Genomic DNA, 15,343 nt, shown 5'->3' with positions numbered 1-15,343 from the left:
AATATTTTAATGTATATCTTAAGAATCCTTCTTTTTCTTTTTGAGACAGAGTCTCACTCTGTCGCCCAGGCTGGAGTTCAGTGGCACAATCTTTGCTTCCTGCAACCACCGCCTCCCCGGTTCAAGCAATTCTAATGTGTCAGCCTCCTGAGTAACTGAGATTACAGGCGTGTGCCACCACTCCTGGCTAATTTTTATATTTTTAGTAGAGACGGGGTTTCACCACGTTAGCCAGGCTAGTCCCGAACTCCACCTGCCTTGGCCTCCCAAAGTGCTGGGATTACAGATGTGAGCCACCATGCCCAGGCAAGTGTCTTTTTTTTTTCCCCACTACCTTTATCACATCCAAAAAAACCCAAAAACAAAAACGAAAACAAAAAAGCCAGGCCCAGTGGCTCACATCTGAAATCCAAGCACTTTGGGAGGCCGTGGTGGGAGGACTGCTTGAGCCTAGGAATGTGAGACCAGCCTGGGCAACATAGTGAGACTTCGTCTCTATAAATAATTTTAAAAATTAGCCAGGCATGGTGGTGTGCGCCTGTGGTCCCAGCTACTCAGGAAGCTGTGGTGGGAGGATCACTTGAGCCTGGGATGCGGAGGCTGCAGTGAGCCACGAACATGCCACTGCACTCCAGCCCGAGAAACAGAGCGAGACCCCATCTCAAAAATAAAAATAAAAACTAAAATAAAAAATAATAATTATTATTTTAAAATATTTATTTTATGTACAAAAAGGTAACATGGTTTCTCTCATTGGGTGGGTGCCTTAGATAATCCATTCATGGAAGATCACTTAGTCCAACTTAATGAAATCTATATCTTTCACGTGTGATGGAAACACTGGTGGCATATAACGAGGCCAAATTTCCAGATCAGACTGTGCCCAGTTTCAGCAGACACAATAGCAAGAACCCTGGCTGACTTTTTGCGGGTGGCTCCAGTAGAGCTGCTGGTGAATCATCCTGCTTTCAGGAGTGCGACAGGGCAAAAGGAACAATAATTCTTCATATCAATCTACTATAGTTTCAAAGCACTTCAGTTACACTTTTTAATGTTCATATTCTTCCATTCTTGACCACTGGGAACTTAGCTCCTGAATCCTTGTGATATGACCTGGTATTTTCCATACTTTCCTTTATGACAAGATGCTCCATCCAGGCTCATTTTGTACATTTCTAATTTCAGACCTAGAATCAGTCATCCTCCAAGATGTCCTGATTCCCTTTTAGTGAAATTATTTTTTTAACATTACATATTCAGACAAATGAAAATTTGAGAGTAATCAAATATAAAAGGAGTTTATACCTTTCCTAAGTTCTAGTTATTTCATGATTTACCATTCTCCTATAAGCCACAGGAAATAAATTTAAAGGAGCACCATTAGCTTGGAAGGGTTGAGCTTGTCAGATTCTAAAGTGTAAGCTGTATCCTTAAAATATAGGATAACTATAACTTTATGGGAAGTTAGCAATTAATCTTCCCCACAATGCTTTATCAAAGTACCTTATAAATTTTTAACACTGCTAAACATCTTGCTACTAGCATAGAAGAAAGAAAAAACAAATGTAGGTATATTTCCACAAGGAAAGTAAGGGGAAAAAAGGGAATGAAATAGCTGCTCACATGGTATATACACATGGTCCTATATACAGAAAAGGTACAGAAGTAGAAATTATTCACAGAAAGGAAGCTGGACTCAGGTCAGAGAATCCACCATATCACCAGTGAACCAGTAACTTCTGTCCTAGAAAGCAAACTATTGGTTTCACTTGTATGCATGGTACCTACAGTAGTTTCATGCACATGTAGGTATTTAGTAAATCCTCTCCAAAAATGTGTTTTCTATTTCCTAGACTAGCTCACGCACAAAACGATAACCAGTAAATGTTAAACATTAACCAGTAATAAATTTAAGATCCTAAATAGTTTAATTCTAGCAATCTACACGAGGTCAAGAAGACTTAATAGCCAAAGATCAAGCAAGAAGTAAAAAGTGTTAAGTGCCAACCTATAAACTTGAAACCTGAACTTTCCAATATGGTGGCCCCTAGTCACATGTGACTACTAAACACAATGTGGCGAGTGTGAACTGAGATGTGATGTAAATGTAAAACACACACTGGATTTTGAAGACTTAGTATGAAAAATAGAATGTAAATATCTCATTAATAATTTTTATGTTGATTACATGCTGAAAGGATATTTTAGATATACTGGGTCAAATAAAATGTATTACTAAAATTAATTCATCTGTTTCTTTTCATTTTTTCAAAAAAGGCTATTAGAAAATTTAAAATTACATATGTGGTTCACACTGTATTTCTACTGGACAGTGCTGCACTTGAGGTTACTTGCAGGGAAGGCTGAAATATCACAATCTACAAATAGCTAATCTCCATTTTATTTCTTTGCACTATCTTTCTAAGCACAGCTCATATTTCATCTCCGAGAAGGGTTCTTCAACTATTCCTGTTAACCTGTATCTCTCTTTGGTAGAACTCGTATTGCCTTTAAAATATACACTTTAGTGCCTAATTACGTAAATATATTTTTTTTCCCTATTTTTTCAAGTTTTGGGTCTCATCAACTAGACAGTAAAAGTCATGAAGGCAAACAGACATCCACTAGACTTTTGTTTGAATAATGATTAGTGGTATAGTGCTAAGTACATAATAAATTATCAGCAATAGCAAGCATACAAAAAAAAAAACAAGAGTTTTAACTTTTCTGCAGGATACAGAAATAAGCTTGGCAAAATCACAACAGCCCCTGTAGAGTTATGACAACTTTTCAGGAGTTTGAGACCAGCCTGACCAACATGGAGAAACCCCATCTCTACTAAAAATACAAAATTAGCCAGGCGTGGTGGCGCATGCCTGTAATCCCAGCTACTCAGGAGACAGAGGCAGGATAATCGCTTGAACCCAGGAGGCGGAGGTTGCAGTGAGCCAAGATCACACCATTGCACCTCAGCTTGGGCAACAAGAGCAAACCTCCGTCTCAAAAAAGAGTTATGACAATTTTTACCAATTCATTTGTACTGATGCTTTCAATCCAGATTTATTATTTGGCAAAAACAGCCCTTCAGTGACTAGACAGATCACAGATAGGCAACTACCACTTGTGGGTTAAATCTTGCCCAATGCTGGATTTTTGTACAATCCATGAGCTAAAAGTGGTTTTTATAGATGAACTAAGTGTTTATCTATATGAATCTTGGCTGGGCATGGTGGCTCATGCCTGTAATCCCAACACTTCGGGAGGCCAAGGCAGGCAGATCACTTAGCGTCAGCCAGCAGTGATGGCAGGGGTGTATACAGTACCAGCTACTCAGGAGGCTGAGGCAGGAGAATCCCTTGAACCCGGGAGGCAGAGGCTGCAGTGGGCCGAGACTGCGCCACTGCACTCCAGCCTCAGCGATGGAGCAAGACTCTATCTCAAAACAATAAATAAATAAAACAAATCTGATGATTAAAAATACTAGGAATCCTAATTAAGCAAAACGTTATCATCCCCCAAAAAGAATCCCACTTAATAGTAGACCCGTGGTACAAAACATTATACTTAACTATTATTTTATTTTGAATATCCTCAATAAAAAATTTGTGGAAATTTGTCTTCTCTCTTGGTACATAAGTACCTACCTAACAAACTCAATTTTGCCTCTTTGCCTGCTAAGCAAAGAGTACTTACTATGGCAGCCTGATGTACTTACTATTTTGTCCTTTACAAAAAAGTTTGCCAACTCCTTAGATAGATGGTCACAGGACAGCAATTTAAAAACCAAATGTGCTTTATGTGCTAACAAACAAAAGAAAAATAACAAAAATTCACCTCAGAAGAGCAGCACCTGGAGCAAGAGAAGATACAGAGTCATTTCCTACGCTGCCATTTCTATCTGGGCTCCCCGTCTGGTTAGGGAAGCAGCCCTCACCTTTTTGGTCTCGGGATCCCTTCATACTCTTAAAAATTATCGAGATCCCAAACAGTTTTTGTTCATGTGGGTTATATACCTATTGATATGTTACCATGTCAGGAATTAAAACTGAGAAATTTTTTAAAAATTAATCCATAAAACAAGAATAAACCCATTTCATAACATTTTAAAGGTAAAATGTACTGTTTTTAAATTAATGAGATGGTGACACTGCTTTTTTTTTGCAACTCTCTGTAATATCTACTTTAAATAAAAACAGCTGGATTCTCATATGTTCCTGCATTCAACCTTTTGTAGAATGTTGTTTTGAAATATAAGAAGAAAATCCAGCTTCATACATGTATATAACTTGGAAAAGGAAATAATATTTTAATAGCTTTTTCATATAACTAGATATTCCTTATTTTCTTTTTTTTTTGTTATAACTAGAAATTCTTGATGTTACACTAAAACTAGACAGCCCGGGTACAGTGGCTCACGCCTATAATCCCAGCAGTTTTGTGAGGCCAAGGCAGGTAGATCATTTGAGGTCAGGAGTTCGAGACCAGCCTGGCCAACATGGTGAAACCCTGTCTCTACTAAAAATACAAAAATTAGCCAGGTGGTAGTGGTGCACGCCTGTAATCCCAGCTACTTGGGAGGCTGAGGCAGGAGAATCGCTTGAGCCTGGGAGGCGAAGGTTGCAGTGAGCCGAGATAACGTCACTATACTCCAGTCTGGGTGACAGAGTAAGACCCTGTCTCAAAAATAAATAAATAAATAAATAAATAAAACTAGACAAATGGTGGTTTTCCTCTTTCTGAGTCCACACATTGTAGTTTCTTAAAAGTTAGTTGCAATATAGAATCTGAAACCATATCAATAAACTTTTTGTACTTGACTGTATTAAAATCCATCCATTTACATTCTATTTTGTTTTTTTGTTTTTTGTTTTTTGAGACAGAGTCTTACTCTGTTGCCCAGGCTGGAGTGCAGTGGCGCAATCTTGGCTTACTGCAACCTCTGCCTCCTGTATTCAAGCGATTCTACTGCCTCAGCCTCTAGAGTAGCTGGGATTACAGGCACATGCCACCATGACCGGCTAATTTTTTTGTATTTTTTTTAGTAGAGACAGAGTTTCACCATGTTGGCCAGACTGGTCTCGAACTCCTGACCTCAAGTGATCCGCCTGCCTAGGCCTCCCAAAATACTGGGATCACAACCGTGAGCCACCGCGCCTGGCCTCCACACTTTATTTTGAATAGATCTTTTATCCATGCATACTTTTGTGATATACATATGCTCTGGTCATTTGGAAAAATATTGGTTCACTGAGCTATGCTGACACATTTAATTGTAAAACAGCAAATAATCACAATCATTAATTTCACCACCAATCTCCTCAGAAAAGTCTTTAAGCATTACGAAGCTGTCAAGCTTATGATGGGAGATACAGGTTTTCCAAAATTCTAATCTTTTACTTTAAAACCTGAAATGTATCTATTGTCAATTTTTTTCCCTTGAAGTGACAGGTTCACTTTGTCCATTTTTGATAAAATATCTCCCAAATACCAAAGTCTGATTAAATATAATTTGTCAATCATTCTTTCACATAAAAATGGTGTTTGCAAATCAAACAACTGCACAAGGGCTTTTTCTCAAGTCGACCATTGCACTGCTATGCTGCAGAAGAGATTTATGGGTAATTCCTATTTCATCAAACACAATATTAAAAAGGTTCAAGTTTTAATAAAACAAATTTTTACTGCTCATGAAGGACATTCCAAAGTGAAACTGCTCTTTTTTAGCACATGGTGGTAAGGAATACAATGACTATCATTATGGTTGGCACCACTGCCTTCATTCATGCTGAGGCACCAGCAGTTTTACCCACCACTGCTTTGCACCATCACTGTAAACATCCAAATAGTGAAAAAGGCAAGTAACATCTAAGTATTACCATGAAAACAGCTTTGACCTCACGGAGCCCCTGAAAGGGTCTTAGGATAATCCTTAGGGGTCTGCATATAATCCTTACTTATTTCCAAATGGTCTTAATTACAGAAATAAAAAATAAGACTACATGGATTTGGTTAACATTGATTTTCATCTTGAATTCAGCAACTGAATGTATAGTTGTAAAGTTGAGGGCAGTGGCTTGAGCCAATTAAAGATTATGTGAACTTATGCTTCTCAGTGCATTATCATCTTCTAAAACTACCTCAGCAAAAAGATTTGTAACTGTGCCAGCTCTCAGGAGGTGTTAAGCTAGATCTGAATGCAATGAAATCAAACTCGTTTCACTGTTCTAATACAAACACACATACACACACCCCAAAACAAACAAAAAAAACCCCACTTAAGTAGAGCATTAATAGAAAGGCAACTGCACTTCCTGATGATGTTTTTAGTGGGACAACCCATTCTTAGAGGTTCTATGATTATGATAGTTTTAAAGGAAAAGCAGTAAAGGCCATAAGATACGGTATGGACCTCTAAAGTGATCAATGGCAAGGGTGATTACTCTTACCTAACATCCTTCCCCACGGTCATAGCAGCAATCACTTTCTTCACAGCCTCCTTTCTCTTTTCTTTCTTTTCATTGTTGAGTTCAGCTTTTAGTTCAAATATTTCTCCTGCAAGAGATGAGAGCAAACTGGTGAGGTCCCAGGACCATAGATTTAGAGCAGAATACTGCACTATGTAATAACCAATACCAGGATAGCAGGGCAGCAACTACAATAAGATTTTAAAATTATAGAATATATAAAATTCAAAGCCCTAGAATATTACCTGACTCACTGATAAGGAAGCCATCAGTAAGTTTTAAAAACCTTTTAAATTATGGCCAGAGAGGAAGGTGCAATCCAGATCTTCAAGAACCACAGGAGTGGGAAAAAGCAAATCTCATTATATCTAGCTACAGTGGGGAGAGAACAGTATATGAAGGATGATCTTCCACCAAAATGTTAAAGTCTGGAGAAGAACATAAATGTAGGTAGGGAGCAGGAACACATTATCTCATTTACCCACGCTCGGCTTTACAGATTAAGAAATGAGGCTCAAAGTTCACAGAGTGAGTGACAAAGTTGGGCTTAGCACTGTGTCTCCTGACTCTTGAATTCAAAGGTTCTCAGCCCTGGCCACACACTAATATTACCTGAGAAATACTAAATATAACAAAGTACAGGCTCCACTCTGGGCCAAATAAATCATAATGTCAAAGAGAACTCATATTTATACCTTTAAGAGCTCCACCAAGTGACTCTAACGCACACCCAATGTTGAGAATCACTATTTTAATCAGTACTTTAATAAATCAGTGGGCTTTAAGGCCCTTCCTATTTCATCAAACAAGAATAATCTTGAAACCAAGAATGGTACACAATGGAGTCATTTCCAAAGGTACAATCTTGAATGACTGTTTAGGCTCTGCACTGTAAAATGTCAGGGACTGTAACCACTATTTTAAGGCCTGGTCTCCAGGCTCACCTATCTGCAAGAAGCTGGAACCAAAATAAAAAAGAAAGTAACAACCCTAATATTGTTTAAAAGAAACGGAAAAAAAATACTAAGTCCATGAAAAAGAGGTTGACTACTCCCACCTCAACTTTCCATCTACATCCTCTAGCTCATCTACCATATTGCCTCAAAAGACTTTCCTCCACCTTCAAATCTGTTCCTGTCGTTCCTTTCAACCAGATCTCATTTACCAGCATAGAAACAGTGGGGACAGTCTCCGCTTCCGGAGGTCGCTACTGCCGCCTCAGTGGCCCCGGAGCAGGGGCGCCAAGGGGTCCTTCTACCCCGGCCACGGCCCCCCGCAACGGGGCTTCGCCGCCACCTGTGTCTGAGCTGGACCGTGCGGGCGCCAGGCTCCTCCGAAAGGCGCATGAGACAGCTTTCTTCTCCTGGTTCCGCAATGGCCTACTGGCATCGGACATCGGGGTTATCTCCTTCATGCAGAGTGACATGGATCGCGAAGCAGCATATGGCTTCTTCCTGCTGGGCGGCCTGTGTGTGGTATGGGGCAGCGCCTCCGTTAAGCGGTGGGCCTGGCAGCGCTGCGGGGGCCCATGCAGCTGACGCTAGGGGGCGCAGCTGCGGGCGCTGTACTCGCCGCCAGCCCGCTCTGGGTGTGCGCGGTGGGCTTCCACATGGGGCAGCTGGAGCTGGACGTGGAGCTGGTGCTCCAGGACGACGGGGCGGCCTCCGCGGAAGGCCCTAATGAGGCAGGCCGGCCGCCACCCGAGTGAGCGACATGGCCGCGGGGCCTGGCAGGCGCTGGATGACGGCGCCCGAGGACTGGGACATTAAAACCTGACCACCTCTCCTCCAAAAAGAAAGAAAGAAAGAAAGAGAGAGAGAGAGAGAGAGAGAGAGAGAGAGAGAAAGAAAGAAAGAAAGAAAAGAAAGAAAGCAAGCAAGCAAGCAAGCAAGAAAGAAAGAAAGAAAGAAAGAAAGAAAAGAAAAGAAAGAAAGAGTGGGGACAGAACACTATGTGATTTGCCTGAAACCCTTATGTGGAAAGGATGAAATTAGTAAGACACAGAAGTAGAGCATTTTTTCGTTTCAATATCCATGGCCAATAAGGCAAAAAAATTGTTCCAAAATTTCTATTTAATCAACAGCTACAAAAGTAGCATAGCAAGAAAAGCTGGGCCCTTTAAAGAGTCATTCTTCATAGAACTCTTCACCATGTCCCATCCTGCCAAATCCAGCTCTTAGAGTTCCTCTCATTCACTTCTGGGAACAGTAAAGGACAAACGGCAGGGTTTCGGAAAGTCTGAATTGTGAACGGCAGCAGGTGTTATAGAATCAAAGCAAGATGTAACAGAAATTATTCCAATTCCAAAAGCATAAATTTAAAGAATATGTTTCAGTGGCAGTTCTGGTGGGTGTTGCAGGAAGTACAAGGAACACAATCTATCAATTTTTTTTTTTAAGTATGATGTTTATTAGCAGTGATTCAATCTGCAGTCTCAAACTTTTACAAATGCCTGAATTAAAAAAAGGTCACCAGGACCCTTTCCAAGAGTAGGTTTGAAGAGTTAGGAGAGTTTTAAAATTATAACTATTTAATTGTAATTGTATCCCTTTATATAATTATAGACATTTTGTTTATCAAAGCACACAAAATGCTAACAGAAGAAGAAATAAACATATTTCCAAAAGAAAATTAGAAAAAGCTGAGAATGAATGACAAGTGGCTAATGGCTTTTGTGAGGTGTAAGTAATAAAAATAAGCAGGAAAAAGTTGGGTAGGACCAAAGGGGGTACTAAAAGAGGCAAAGTCATATATTCTACAACTTTATGAAATTCCTATCTTTTCTCCCTCCTCCTCCCCCCAGTCAAACCTACCAAGCACTGTTAGCTGCTAGCAGTAGTTCTCAATCATGGCTGCACATTAAAATAATCTAGGGAGCTTTCTTTTTAATTTTTTTTCTTTTGAGACAGGGTCTCTCTCTGTTGCCCAGGCCGGGGTACAGTGGCACAATCACGGCTCACTGCAGCCTCAACCTCCTGAGCTCAAGTGATCCTCCCACCTCAGCCTCCCAAATAGCTGGGACTACAGGTGTGCACCACCATACAGGGCTAATTTTTAAATTTTCATAGAGAGAGGGTCTTACCATGTTGCCCAGGCTGGTCTCAAACTCTTGCACTCAAACAATCCTCCTGTCTCGGCCTCCCAACGTGCTAGGATTACAGGCATGAGCCACCATGCCTGGCCACCTGGAGAACCTTTAAAATCCCCACACCCAGACCATATCCAGGACAACTGAAATCAGGCTGAGGTTGAGAGCCAAGTATCAGTATTATTTCAAAGTTCCCTGCCTGAGCAATTCTAATGTGTTGCCAAGATTGAAGGCTACAGACAACAAACTGACGTAATTAAGCAACTCACTGCAACAAGAGAAAAAGAAGAATGGTAGTTGGTGTCATGTCTGGAATACTTTGGTAAATATAAGGACTCCTGAACACAAAAGCACAGAAATCTGATCCTAAGCAACAAACAAAGCGAGCTAAGCTATAGGCACAATAAGCTGAGATGGGCTAAAATGTTTGTCTTTGATGGGAAGACCCTCCACATTTCTAGAAATGATCTATTTTATTTAGGAACGATTTTACAAAAGATGAAAGGTTGGACTTTCCCCAGAAGAATCCTTTGTTCCTAGACCCAAACTTGTATGTAAAAACAAGCATTATATTACTGATAACAAAGATGAGGAGACTAATAAGTGCAAAGTCCCTCAAGTAATTCAGTCTATGACCTAAAAACCATAGATGGCTCTAGAGATTCCCTGTTTTAAATACACATCTAGACAAAGAACAGGGTAGATGTATATGGACGGATATGAAAATAACCCATTTCTATTCATTGTTTTGCAAGATTGCTTTTTATTAAAGATAAAAATTTTTAAATCATATGTATTAATATATGCACTTATATGCAGAGAAAAAGACTTGAGGATATATACCAAGTTCCCTTGGGAATAGGAACAGGAAGGGAGAACTTTCATTTTTACCTTTTACATACATATCTGTATTGCTTTAATTGTATTCTTTGTTATAAAATGTTTATTTCCAAGTAAAAATTATTTAATAAAAGAGAAAAAGTACGCTGCTTCTTTTGTCCTCCTCAAACTTAACCAATCTCCAATGGATCATCTCAAACAGCAAAGAGGAGTCTCTTTCACTAAACAGAACCTTCAAGTCAAAATAATGTGCATCACAGCCCTATCTTTTAAAACCTACTCTTTAATAACTTGCTTGAATACATTCATCTGTAGAAGTAGTAGATGTCCAGTGAGATTGTCAACTACACGTATGTCTGAAGGAAGAGGTCAGGAACATTCTGCTTGAGCAATCTTACACTACAACTTTTGAAAATTTCCAAAGATTTGATTGTATTCTCATACTTACCTTTTTTATTGGTTGTGAAATACTTGGAGTCAGTCATGACTTTGGATCTTTAATGTGCACCTATACCAAGAGAAAAGAATTCCTTCATTCAGGTTATAGATATCCAACAAGGCATCCAATTAATTTTAAGAACATCCAATTAATTTTAAGAACATCCAATTAATTTTAGGAACACTTATATTTAAGAATTTCTAAAAATGAGTATCATCTTCCTTTATCACCACCGTTGATGGTTCAAGAAAAACTAAGAATGTAACTCCTCAAGCTAATGGGGCGAAAATCTAAAAGCCAAATGCAACTGGGTAAAAACATGAACCTACTATAGCTTTGTGATTTTATCCACAGTAACTCCTCAAAGCTTTCAAGAGCTAAAGCTGGACCTTTTTATAAATATATCTGCAATTACTTTCCATTCAGGAGAATCTGGTAACTTCCTTGCCTCAAGCTGGAATCACTCCAAAGCATATATTCTGAAGCAGTGTAAGTAAGGTCAAAAGAAAAAACAATTTTGCTGATGTACGACATGAAACTTCCAATAAAAAGAATCTCTTTCAAAAAAAAAATTCAAAATTAGTAGGACAATATTCTTTCACAACAAACATCTAGAGAGGCAACCATGACTTATACATGGAATTTTTTTTTAATTTTTAGTTTTGTGGGTGTGTAGTAGGTGCGTATATTTGTGAGGTACATGAGATATTTTGATAACAGGCAGACAATGCATAATAATTACATTAGGGTAAATGGGGTATCCATCACCTCAAGCATTTATCCTTTCTTTGTATTATAAACAATTCAAGTATACTCTTTTATTTTTAAATGTACAGTAAATTAGTGTTGACTGTAGTCACTCTTTTGTGCTATCAAATACTAGATCTTATTCATTGTATCTAACTATATTTTTAGATTTAAAAAAAAATGTGGCTTTCTTATTTCCAACAATCTAGATTTAGCCCAAGAGTATTCCCAAATAATTCCAGTTTATAGTTAAAAACAAGGCAAAAGACTGAGACATCTGTTCAGACACGAGAATCAAACTGGTTTTGAAACAAAGGAACGTGGATCTCAACTTCAACCTTAACTCTTCCAACCCAATTTCCAGAAGAAGTAATCCAGATGACAAATGGCTCTACTCACAAAAACGGCACAGTCTGGTCACATTTTTACTAAATAGTAAGACCACTTTTTCTGATTTGAGAAACTATAAGACTTTGTCCAATGTACCAGACTTCTTTAAATATATTAAAATTTTGGGGCCGGGCACAGTAGCTCACGCCTATAATCCCAGCACTTTGGGAGGCTGCTGGCTGGATCACTTGAGGTCAGGAGTTCAAGACCAGCCTGGCCAACATGGTGAAACCCTGTCTCTGCTAAAAATACAAAAATTAGCCGGGCGTGGTGGCACGCACCTATAATCCCAGCTACTTGGGAGGCTGAGGCAGGAGAATCGCTTGGACCTGGGAGGCAGAGGTTGCAGTAAGCCGAGATCGCGCCACTGCACTCCAGCCTGGGCAACAGAGCAAAAGTCCATCTCAAATAAATAAATAGGAATTTGGGCCGGGCGTGGTGGCTCAGGCATGGTGGCATGTACCTGTAGTCCCACCTACTTGGGAGGCTGAGGTGTGTGGATTGCTTGAGCCTAGGAGGTCAAGGCTACAGGGAGCTATGATCTCACCACTGCACTCCAGCCTCAGCAACAGAGACCTTGTCTCAAGGGGAAAAAATATATAAATATATATATATTTTTAATAATATTCCTTCTGTACTCAAAATGAGTATCTTTTCCCTTATCACCATCACTAATAATACTTATCACCAACTTCAGGACAAGACATCCTGGCACCTGCTCATTATTATCAGGTCAATATGACATAATATATTTGGCAAACAATAGTAAATATGGATCTAGGAGAAAAGACCTAAGCACCAAACAAATCAATGTAATTAAAGAAAAGAAAAAAGAGCCAGATAAACATAAAATAATGAAAAACTTCTGGTTCAAGTCTGATCTCTAAAATGTGCTACTTGTACAGTTTAATGGAAATTAGACTGATTTGCTATCTTTCCAACCAGCTAATTACTATTTATAGTCTTGATCCTAATAGCTCTTTAGATTGTACCAGAAATTCACAGAATGATCTTATTAAAAGAAGTGAGCTAGGACTCACTAATATCATTACAGAATATAGAAATTTCTCCTTTAATACTTGTTATAATTAAAAATTATACTGAAGCTTGCCTTATGCAATGTTTTTACAATGCGTTTCTAGCAAAAATTCAAAGAATGTTATAATAATTTAGTCCATTCATAATGTAAACTAAATGTGAAGTGGGCAAATGAAGAAAGGAATTCTTCACATAAAAGACCTGGAATAAATCTGAAGTTATTTATGAATGTATATATACAAAGAGAAAAACCAGTAAACAGAAACAGTTACTTGAGCCTCAAAGAAGGACTATAGCTCAAATCCATTACAATCTGTTTAGGATGTTTACTATGCTATGCTATGTCATTTAAAATTTGTTTAAGATTTTAAAACAAAACCTCCTTAGAATTTGTCACCCAATTTCTTTGAAAAGCCTCTTATACACACACACATTAAATTTTTTTTGGCCAGGCACGGTGGCTCACGCCTGTAATCCCAACACTTTGGGAGTACAAGGCGTGCAGATGGCTTGAGCTCAGGAGATCGAGACCAGTCTGGGGAACATGGTGAAACCCCGTCTCTAATAAAAATACAAAAATTAGCCAGGCATGGTAGCACATGCCTGTAGTCCCAGCTGGGACTCACAGCAACATCTGCCTTCTGGGCTCAAGTGATCCTCCCACCTCAGCCTCCCGAGTAGCTGGGACTACATGTTGGGATCACCGTGCCCAGCCCATTAAATTCTTTTTTTGTTTTTTTTTTTTTTTTTGAGACTTTGTGGCCCAGGCTCCAGTGCAGTGGTTCGATTTGGGCTCACTGCAACCTTTGCCTCCCAGGTTCAAGTGATTCTCCTGCCTTAGCCTTCAGAGTAGCTGGGACTACAGGCACCCACTACCACGCCCAGCTAATTTTTGTATTTTAGTAGAGACACGTTTTTCCTTGTTAGCCAGGCTGGTATGGAACTCCTGACATGAAGTGATCCATCCACCTCCGCCTCCCAAAGTGCTGGGATTACAGGCATGAGTAAATTCTTAACAGGAATTTTCACTACATTCTATTAAACAATAAATTAACCTAAGTCTTAAGTCATACGTTTATCAGTAGCTCACATATTTCATTATCTCCCCTAACAATTTTAATGTCAAGGAATATATTACTGTCTTGTTCACTGTGAGCATTAAGTGTTCTTATCTTAACTAGAAAATAATGCATCCACCGGCCAGGCGCGGTGGCTCACGCTTGTAATCCCGGCACTTTGGGAGGCCGGGTGGGCGGATCATGAGGTCAGGAGATCGAGACCACGGTGAAACCCCGTCTCTACTAAAAATACAAAAAAATTAGCCGGGCGTGGTGGTGGGCGCCTGCAGTCCCAGCTACTCGGAGAGGCTGAGGCAGGAGAATGGCGTGAACCCGGGAGGTGGAGCTTGCAGTGAGCAGAGAGCGCGCCACTGCACTCCAGCCTGGGCGACAGAGTGAGACTCCGTCTCAAAAAAAAAAAAGAAAATAATGCATCCACCCACAAAATTTCAGAAAGAGAGGAGGGTCAAGTATCTTTAGAAGCCTATAACATAGATTCTAAATTAAGAGTCCCTGCTGCTCTAAAGAGAAGGGATATCACTCTAGTAACCAACACTATTGTAAACAATAGTAACAAAACATTCCCTAACCATATTGGCAAACATGGTGCCAAGCTGGTTCTTGCCTTAAGCCAAAAGAAACTCCAAGAAAAATGAAAACAGTGTAAATAAAAACAAATCAGAAGACATGATTGTTGCACAACACTGTCAGTGTACTAAATGCCACTGAACTGTATGCCTTAACCTGGTTAATTTTATGGTACGTGAATTTCACCTCAAAAAAATCACATATATATATGATTAAGTGTATCTCTCATATAATGAGTTCTCACCTCATATAATGAGAGATACACTTAATCACATGCTAGATATGGACACAGCCAGAGTCTCCAAAATACAGGATGACAAAAACTGACGTCTTCATTAGAAGTTACAGCCCGGCGTGGTGGCTCACGCCTGTAATCCCAGCACTTTGGAAGGCGGGCGGATCACGAGGTCAGGAGATCGAGACCATCCTGGCTAACACGGTGAAACCCCATCTCTACTAAAAATACAAAAAATTAGCCGGGCGTGTGGCGGGCGCCTGTAGTCCCAGCTACTCGGGAGGCTGAGACAGGAGAATGGCGTGAACTCAGGAGGCAGAGCTTGCAGTGAGCCAAGATCGTACCACTGCACTTCAGCCTGGGCGACAGAGTGAGGCTCCGTCTCAAAAAAAAGAAAAAAAAAAAAAAAATAAGTTACAGAAAAAGTACACAAAATAGAGCTAAAGAAAAAAAAAT

At 39.6% G+C, this 15,343-nt stretch overlaps 1 protein-coding gene and 1 pseudogene across 11 annotated transcripts in view; one reads left to right on the top strand and one right to left on the bottom strand.

The window, feature by feature from the left end:
• Window positions 1–15,343, bottom strand: part of AP2B1 (adaptor related protein complex 2 subunit beta 1) — a 142,204-nt gene that overhangs the window by 115,753 nt on the left and 11,108 nt on the right. For all 11 annotated transcript variants that reach the window (XM_055258827.2, XM_055258832.2, XM_063628561.1 and 8 more), the window contains 2 exons: window positions 10,841–10,900; window positions 6,447–6,552 (listed from right to left, as the gene is read on the bottom strand). In XM_055258827.2, the coding sequence (XP_055114802.1) occupies window positions 6,447–6,552; window positions 10,841–10,877 (143 nt within the window). In that variant the 5' untranslated portion in view covers window positions 10,878–10,900. The remainder of the gene's footprint in view (window positions 1–6,446; window positions 6,553–10,840; window positions 10,901–15,343) is intronic.
• On the top strand, window positions 6,883–8,274 carry LOC129470505 (transmembrane protein 160-like; annotated as a pseudogene).

The sequence above is a fragment of the Symphalangus syndactylus genome, chromosome 20, assembly GCF_028878055.3.
Source record: "Symphalangus syndactylus isolate Jambi chromosome 20, NHGRI_mSymSyn1-v2.1_pri, whole genome shotgun sequence".
NCBI lineage: Eukaryota > Metazoa > Chordata > Mammalia > Primates > Hylobatidae > Symphalangus > Symphalangus syndactylus.
This window is presented reverse-complemented; position numbering and strand designations above follow the sequence as displayed.